The sequence below is a fragment of the Solanum lycopersicum genome, chromosome 12 (genome assembly GCF_036512215.1).
Source record: "Solanum lycopersicum chromosome 12, SLM_r2.1".
Lineage (NCBI taxonomy): Eukaryota > Viridiplantae > Streptophyta > Magnoliopsida > Solanales > Solanaceae > Solanum > Solanum lycopersicum.
The window spans coordinates 7192364-7202068 of NC_090811.1; the positions used below are offsets into that span (position 1 = coordinate 7192364).

Genomic DNA, 9705 nt, shown 5'->3' on the forward strand with positions numbered 1-9705 from the left:
ATTGTGCAAGACTTTTTGTTTTTGATGAATTAATGAAGTTAGTTAGCCATTTATCAAAGTTAGTTAGTTGTAGAAGTTAGTTAGAATTAATTAGGAAGAATCTTTTAGTTACAACTCATTCATTCTCTTGTATATATACACATATCTTGAATGTAAAGTCACACATTATGAATGAAGATATTTTTTCTCTCTTCTCATATCTCCATTAATGGTGATTCTCATCATGGTATCAGAACACAGTGAATTATCCTGTGTCTAACATCTACATAGTGTGAAATCATTTCATCAGCTCTTCGATTTGCTAATACAAGTCTGTTTTGTGATCTGGTTATCATCTTTTAATTGGATCTCTGTTGCGTTCTAGAAAGAATCTTTGTTTGTGATCTATTTATCATCTCTTATTTGATCCCTGTTAAGTTCTGGAAATTTGTTGGTGAATCAATCATGGTGCTTCCTAATGAAGGTGTTGTAAATGATGAACTGCAACTACAGGGAAGATCTTCTACTAAATTTGAACGAGTTGATCACAATCATCCCTTGTTCATTCATCCATCAGATACTCAAGGTTCAGTTCTTATCTCAATTCAACTTCTAGGATCTGAAAATTACTATCTATGGAGTAAATCCTTGAAACTTGTACTTCTAGGAAAAAACAAGTTGGGATTTTTGTTACGAACATGTAAAATGGATATGTATCCCTCTTCTATGCATGATCTGTGGGATAGGTGTAATGCCATTGTCTTGGGATGGATAATGAATTCTGTTTCTAAAGGTTTACTTAGTACAGTCATCTATTGATCTGATGCACATACAGTTTGGAAAGATCTTCGTGAAAGGTTTGATAAGGTCACTGCATCCAGGGCCTTTTTTCTACATAAAGAAATTGTTACACTATCTCAAGGTACTGCTTCTGTATCAAGTTACTTTTCTAGACTTAGAGAATTGTGGGATGAGTTTGAAACTCTAATGCCTCCTCCTTCATGTGCTTGTAATGAAGAAAAATTGTATTATGAACATTTTCAGAATCATAAGCTATGGCAATTTCTAATGGGACTAAATAAGACCTATGCTCATGCTAAGATTCAAATTTTGATGATAATTCCTGTTCCTAATGTCAATCAAGCTTATGCTATGATCATTAATGTTGAAAGTCAGAGGTTGAATGGTGTAAGTACTGGTTCCTTTCTAGTTGATCCACATTCAGAAGTTGCTCTTATGAGTAACAAAGTATCTCAAGGTCAATACTCTGGTTTCAGTAATCAAAATGGAAACAATGGTGGTTATAGGCAGAGAAACTATGGTGATGATAGATCTAATGGGAAAGCTCACTTGTTTTGTGATTTCTGTCATTTTAAAGGTCATACCAGTGAGACTTGTTATAAGCTCCATGGATATCCCAAGAGGAAAGGAACCACCTCTAATTCTCATGCCAACAGTGCTGCTACTGGAGGCAATCAATTTAATGAGGTAAGAGCATCTGATAATCATGCTTCCTCTACTAATACTACTCCAACAGGTACACATGGTGGTGTGTCCTTATTAACACCTGAGCAGTTTTCACAGATTCTTCAGCTATTAAGCAAAGGAAAAGATGTAGATCCTATTGATAATGTGGTGGCTTTCATGCTCATAATTCCACTACTGAAGTTCTTAATGTAGACAAGTCTAGTGTTGCTACTACTAGTTGTAATTCTCTGAGTGATCTCTGGCATAAGAGGCTTGGCCATGCTCCTCTTAAAGTACTCAGTAGAATAGAATGTTTACCTCTTGTATCTCTGAAAGTTCATCATTGTACTGTATGTCCTATTGCAAAACAATCTAGGCTTCCATTTCTTGTTAGTGTTACTACTTCTGCTTCTTCATTTGATATTGTACATGGAGATGTTTGGGGACCTTACAGAGTTTTAAATCACGATGGCAAGAGATATTTTCTTACATTGGTGGATGATAAATCTAGATATACTTGGATTTTTTTGTTACATACCAAGTCTGATTCTCTTATAGTTCTAAAACATTTCTTAAGTATGGTGAAAACACAATTTGGTGTCAATGTTAAGTGTGTTCGAACAGATAATGGAACTAAGTTTGTCAACTCTCAAGTTTCTAGTCTATTCAAGGAGTTTGGAGTTATACATCAGAGTTCTTGTGTTTATTCTCCTCAACAAAATGGTGTGGTTGAGAGAAAGCATAGATCTATTCTTGATATGGCCAGGGCATTAAGGTTTCAAGCAAGTATTCCTTTGAAGTACTGGGGTTGTTGTGTTTCTACAGCAGTATATAATCTTAACAGATTACCTTTTGTAGTATTGCAAAATAGGTCTCCTTTTGAAGTGTTGTTTGGCAAAGTTCCTTCCCTTCAACATCTTAGAGTCTTTGGTTCATTATGTTATGCTACTACTCCTAAACATCTAGATAAATTTTCTCCCAGAGCTATTCCTGTTGTACATTTAGGTTATTCCTCTTCAAAAAAAGGCTATATATTGTATGATTTGAGCTCTCATTCTTTTTTTGTTAGTAGAGACACAGTGTTTAAAGAAGGTATATTTCCTTTTAAAGATCTTCATTCTTCTCCTTCTCCTTTATTTCCTGTTCTACATTTTTCTGATGATTCTTCTATTCTTTCTGAGTCTATTCTTGCTTCAGATACTTCACATGCTATTCTAGTTTCTACATCATCTCTAGTTGAATCTCATTCACTTTATACTCCTTCTGAGGTAGTTGTAGCTACTGAAAATCAACCTCCTCTTAGAAGATCTACCAGACTCTCCAAACCTCCTGCTTGGTTGGATAACTATGTTACTCCTAGTGATAAAAATGTCTGTCTATATCCTCTTTCACATTATGTTTCTTATTCTAGACTGTCTCCTTCCTATAGAGCTTCTCTTGCTGCTTATTCTACCATTATTGAACCTAAGTCATATAAGGAAGCATGTTTGGATCCTCACTGGGTCAAAGTCATGCAAACAGAAATTACTGCTCTAGAAGATAATTGTACTTGGTCTATTGTTCCTCTTCCACATGATAAGACTCCTATTGGTTGCAAGTGGGTGTATAAAATGAAATATCATGCCTCAGTTGCAGTTGAAAGATATAAGGTCAGGCTAGTGGCCAAAGGGTATAGTCAGCAAGAAGGTCTAGATTACACTGAGACCTTCTCCCCAGTAGCCAAGATGGTAACTGTGAGGTCAGTTGTAGCCTTAGCTGCTTCTAATGGTTGGTTTGTATATCAGATGGATCTTCACAATGTCTTTCTTCAGGGTGATCTTCTTGAAGAAGTATATATGCAGATTCCAGATGGCTTTGCAACCCAAGGGGACAAGTCTATGGTTTGTAAGTTACATAAATCCTTGTATGGCTTGAAGCAAGCACCAAGTCAATGGAATCTAAAACTGACTCAAGCATTGATTAATATGGGATATACACAGTCTCGTTATGATTATTCTTTGTTTACAAAGAAGGTAGAAAAAGAGCTGCTTGTTATTCTGGTATATGTTGATGATCTATTAGTAACTGGTAGTAATTTGCAACTCATACAACAGGTTAGGGAAGATCTACAACACAGGTTCAAGATGAAAGATCTTGGTGAGCTAAAATACTTTCTTCGAATTGAATTTTCTAGAACTAATGATGGTATTCTCATGAATCAGAGAAAATATGCTTCAGGATTTGTATCTGAATTAGGATTAACAGGATGCAGACCTGCTTCTACTCCTCTAGAATTCAAGCACAAGTTAACCTCTACTGAATTTGATGAATGCACAGGCAAAGTCAGTAATACAGAAGATACATTGTTAGATGACTTTGGGAAATATCAAAGGCTTATATGGAGGTTGTTGTATTTGACTATGACTAGGCCAAACATAGCCTTTGTAGTTCAAGTGTTAAATCAGTATATGCACTCACCTAAAATATCTCACATGGAAGCGGTTATTCGAGTAGTGAGGTATATCAAAGGAACAACAAGACTTGGTTTGTTTATGCCAAGCAGTAAAAGGTCAGACTTAACAGCATATTGTGACTCAGATTGGGCTGCCTATGTGGAGTCTAGAAGATCTGTAACTGGATATATAGTGAAACTTGGGAATGCAGTAATATCATGGAAGGCTAAGAAGCAAAATACTGTATCTAGAAGCTCTGCAAAAGCAGAATTCAGAAGTATGGACACTACAATTGCAGAAATAGTTTGGCTAAAAGGTTTATTCAAGGAGTTGGAAATAGAAATCAATCTGCCTATAAAGTTTTGTTACAGCAAAGCTGCAATTCAGATAGCAGCTCATCCTATTTTTCATGACAGAACTAAATATTTTGATATAGACTGTCACTTTGTTAGAGAAAAGATTTTGGAAGGGCTCGTACAGACACACTACATAAACACTAAAGATCAGCCAGCAGACTTACTCACAAAAGGATTGTGTAAGCCTTAGCATGAAGCTTTTATTCACAAGCTTGGAATGAGAAATATATTTTCTTATTCTAAGCTTGAGGGGGAGTGATGAATTAATGAAGTTAGTTAGCCATTTATCAAAGTTAGTTAGTTGTAGAAGTCAGTTAGAATTAGTTAGGAAGAATCTTTTAGTTACAGCTCATTAATTCTCTTGTATATATACACATATCTTGAATGTAAAGTCATACATTATGAATGAAGATATTTTTTCTCTCTTCTCATATCTCCATTAATGGTGATTCTCATCAGTTTTCTATTTTGAGTAATATAAATAGTGATGTACTTGATGATTGTAATCATCTCAAGTGGCCTTAAGTAGCCTATAATAAGCATATGAAGTTCAGCCTTAGATACTTGAATGTGCAGTCGTTTTTTGGATCAAGGGGAACTAAGGGAGATCTTTGACTCCTAGTGGGCATACAGTAAGGCAAAACCTAGAGTAATTTAAATAACAACTTGATGAGTTTCTACAAAATGTAATCTCTAAACCCCATAAGCGTGAAAACTATACATAACAACTAAGTCTACACGGGAGAAGTGCCATAAGTCCAAATCCAATAAAAGCAACTTAGAACGCGAACCCAAGAAACTACCTGTAACCAATATATAGGGCCACTCAGTCGTCCAGCTAGAAGGTAACTCGGGGGCGTAAATATAACAATCTAGGCCGCCCAATTCCAGCTAGTAAACTCCCAGGGGTGTCAGCCGCCCATCTAGCAAGATATGTTATCCTACCAAATTTGATATTATGGACTCAATGGAGCAGGCGGAATTTCCCTATGAGGTAATCTTGGTTTAAAAGTGGATACCACTACGAAACTTTGTTTAAAGTAAAAAAAAATCCATAAGGGGGCTCAGAATTAGCCCGGAAGTCTCAAGATCCACATGAAGGGTCGTTATAAACCAAATTCAATATTAGGAGATTTCACATTCAGGCATGTTTACCATGAATATTGATCAAGGTTAAACTTAGGCCTTAACTTGGAAGTTAAAATACCTAATCGTACAGACTCACACTAAAAGCCTTGGAGTTGTGCTCAACATGCTACTAGTCTAAAATGACCCTTGTATTGCTGATGGAATCGTAAGAATTGGATTCTGAGGTCATCTTCCTGAACAAATAATAAAAAATAACCATTCAAGGTTCAATAGCTCTAAAACATAGAAACCTGCATAAAAGCAAACGAACAGCTGGGTGATCGAACTATTAGTCCCAACAAGTCATAAATGAATTGGGGTCACTATAGGAATGCTCTGGACTATGAATAAAAAAGCATAAATATTGAAATGAATTAGAGGGTCATTACACACTCCTTGGTAACGACGCCAAAATATAGATGTCACCCAAACTACACACTCAAATGAGAATAAAGCGGTCATTGTCAAAATATAGTAATCCAACATATACAAAAAAAATCTTAATACACAATGATCGTCCCTTCATGCAAAGATTATAATAATGTGAAAATTCATTATAATTATCCCTACTTACTATATATTCCATATTATGAGATTTAGCTACTCATAACTAGTTGATATTAATAATAAAATTAATTGAATGATTAAGGTTAATCATTTGTTCATCAAGATAATACAAACAGAAACCAAAAAAAATTGAATTTCGAAGCTATAGTAAACCATCTCCAAATGCTTGTAATCTTACCTCCTCTAATGTTTTTCCTGTATCAAGAAAATGGAACATAGAAAATCATTTTCTTCTGTATGAATCAATATGCCATTTCAAATTCTTCCTAATACCTCCCAAAGCTAGCGTAGAACAATGGATTACTAGATTATCAAATATTTTGTAGAGATTAGAGTTTATGAAATTTTAGAAAATTTAACATTTCAATTACATCAGAAAATGACTTGTAAACTTTATTATGATTGTCTCTCACTAGTTGTCACTGGATTTCATTATTAAGAAGTGTATCTCTAACTTTTTGTACTAATTTCACCTACCATAATTTACTTGTTGTTAATAGATCGATAAGGATATTTTTCTGATAGATAACTATTCTATTGATTTTATTAATGTATGAGTTTATTAGTTTACCTCGCCCCCAACCCAATCTGAATGATCGATCTCAACTCATAAGGAAGAACAGTCAATAGACACAAATCATCCACTTTGGTTTTATATTTTTGTTAAATAAAATTCTTAACTAGTTTCGCGCGTCTATCCAAAAAGTCATTTCTTTATTTCAAATTTTTAATCTTTCCATTCATTCCTTGTGTGCCCTTCTTCCCCCAATTTTTCCTATTCTATCAACTAAAGCACATTTCACAATTATTAGAACAATCGAAGAATTTGAGAATACATAGACTTGATAGGAGCTATGTTATGATCCTATTGTAAAAAAAACTTCCACACCCATTGAATGGGGAATAATTTATGTGGGGCTTCTATAACATGAGCAATATTATTAGGAAATTAGTACTATTACTAGTATGCATAGACTTGGTGTTCTTAGGGATGTAAAAGCAGTAAATGTACATTTGATCCAAAAACACCAATAGAAAAGTGTTAAACCTTGTTTATTGAGAAAACAATGATTTTGCAAAATCGGAGTAAAAAAAATGGCATGGATGAACCTTTTTTATAACAGCATTTGCATAAATAAGCCAAACTTTTAACGGATAGCATAAATGAGCATTTTCTAAAAGTTCAATGGCATATTGAAGTCTTTTCCTTTAATATAATATAAGGGAAAAAATAAAGCCAAATAACGATATATAAAATAAAGATACATAAGATTAAGTTCTCTAAATTAACATTAAAAGAACTCCAAAATAAATCCAAAAAAAAATAAAAATTAAAATAAATCAAAAAGGCCATAGAAAGATGACCATAGTTTCTAAGTTGGACGACTGGTATTCTCATAATATTACTTTGAGAATTTCATAATATCGTGATCAAACGCATGGTGATTAAATATTGGATATTTTTGTGAGTTTGTAGGGTTAACCAAATCTGTTGTAAGTGCCTGAGATTGTATCACAACGGCTTGATTTGATGAAGCAAGAAGTTTATCCAAGAAAGACCAATCACCACTAAATTTATCATGTTGTTGAGGGAAATTAAAATTAGGTGCTGATGTTGATGTTAGTCTCAATAAGTTGTGATTACTCAACGGAGGAGGGACGAGTGATGGACATGGCAGTGTTAAGTCGGGACTAAGCAATTGAGGAAGATGCATTGAACCATCAAAGGATGATTGATAGTTGTCATAGCAAGACGACGCGGTTTGCAGTTGTTGTTGGATATTTTGTTTTGAAGTTCCACCTTTCATAGGATCTGTAAAAGATAATTGTGGCTCGTGATCTTGTTCTCCAATATCGTGTTGGAAACCCCTTGCGTAGTTCTTCTTCTTGAATACCCTACAAACAACCCACCCCTCTTCCTGCAATGGCTTCAACAATCAAATCCTTCTGTTTTAATTTATCTGATGTAGTTTGACTTAAAGAAAGAAACAGTTTTGACCTAAAAAGATCATAAACGTTTTGTCTCATAATAAATCATTTCATTAAGGGTAAAAATGAGTGTTAGTAACGATTAAATTGTTACCTCTACTTCAGCATTGTTGTCATCGAGTCGATATTCATGCATGATCCAATCAGTTTTTTGGCCATGAGGGGCACGTCCTGTGTAAAATACAAGAGTTTTCCTCATCCCAATTCTTTTGGAGTTGCTAAGATATATTGCTTTATCTCTCCCTGTAGCCTTCCAAAATCCAGCTGTCGTAGCTCGATTCGTTCGAGTTCCAGTAGGGTATTTCTTGTCCTTGTGACTGAAAAAATACCATTCATTCTGTGGACCTGATCCAATTCTACATATTTCTGCATTTTCATCAAGTCTATACAAGTTAGATTTTTAGCATATGCTTCACTTACATAATCATATTTGTTCCTTCCATAATGTCAAATTATTAAATTATGAGATATCATTCGGATTTCGAGATTAAACCTTAGTTTTGACATGGAATCCTTGCGTTTTTTGAAATAAAATTTACATATTTGAAAACTATGTAAAAAGTACGATATATCACAATAATTAACAATCCAAGATATTTCAAAAATAAGCGTAAAACTTAGCATTGAAATGAAATGGTTTGAATCTCGAAAAATAAAAATTGTCACATAAATTGACACTAAAGGAGTAATAAACGAACAAAAGAAGGCAATTAATGTAACCTTCCACGGTAGGTTATATTTCATAGCTTGAAAGTGGATGTAACCCTAATTTCATTGTGGTTTAGTATAATTATTTCCCTATAAATTTATACTACTACTAATTAGTGTCATAATATGGTTTTGTTCTTTAATTAATTAATCTTTAGAAAAAAAATAATTGATGTAGATCATCGTTATAATCAAATCCTCTTTCTACTCATAAATCTACCAAGTTGCTCTTTATTGATTTATTTCTTTGCATTTTTAGGTCATGAAAAAGAAGAAAGTTAAGTGCATGCATGAACAAATAAAAAAAAATTTATCATACCTTTAAGATCCCATGGTTCAAGTTTGTTAAGATCCACTTCTCTAATAACATCCAAATCTATTGCTTCATACGATACTTTCTTCCTTAGATAATAATAAAGAAGTTCTTCGTCCGTTGGATGAAAACGAAACCCTGGAGGAACTGAAAGGTGCCCGTTTGTTGATCCAGACATCATCGTGTATATTTTTTCTATATTACAATCGTTACAACACAAATTATTCAACCAAAAATTGCAACAAAGGAAGAACAAGTTGTGCTTAAAAACAACTAGCTAGTAGTTGTGTTATAATATACATATGACCTTATTTACTCGATAAGAAAGATCGATGAAGAACGAAGAGAAATGATACAGAAAACTATGATGTTAAGAGGAAGCAAAGATATAGGGGGGGAAAAAGGAGTATATATATATTATGTTATAAATGTCAACAAAAAAATGTGATGTTATGTTTATGTGTGTTGTGTGAATTATGGTATGGAAATGAAAAATAAAAGGAAGAAATTATTACCAGACTTTGGAAAATGTCGTTGAATGGGAAACCTTATTCCAGATATAAGTGATGAAAATCTGCTTCAACTAATGTAAATATATTTATTTATATATATATTTGTGTGTTATTATCTCAACATATATCCAACTTTTTTAGCCATGTACACAGTCAAAGTCAAACACCAATAAAATTTATTTTCTTGTTTTTACATATTACAGTTAATTCCCCCCTTTTTAAAAAAAATAAAATAAAATCATAGACCTTAGTTT

The 9705-nt window shown here is 33.6% G+C and overlaps 1 protein-coding gene across 2 annotated transcripts; it reads right to left on the minus strand.

Annotated features, from left to right (window-relative positions):
* Window positions 1-7123: 7123 nt before the first annotated feature.
* Window positions 7124-9467, minus strand: LOC101251067 (NAC domain-containing protein 76). 2 transcript variants are annotated; one of them, XM_019211345.3, is made up of 3 exons: window positions 8946-9467; window positions 8013-8284; window positions 7124-7857 (listed from the first exon to the last, which is right to left on the minus strand). In XM_019211345.3, the coding sequence occupies exons 1-3, from the start codon at window positions 9118-9120 to the stop codon at window positions 7333-7335; spliced, it is 972 nt and encodes a 323-aa protein (XP_019066890.1). In that variant the 5' UTR covers window positions 9121-9467; the 3' UTR covers window positions 7124-7332. The 2 variants fall into 2 exon arrangements, with proteins under 2 accessions (XP_019066890.1, XP_004252144.1); XM_004252096.5 differs by having other exon boundaries at window positions 7124-7848; window positions 8946-9464.
* Between the last annotated feature and the right edge of the window lie 238 nt (window positions 9468-9705).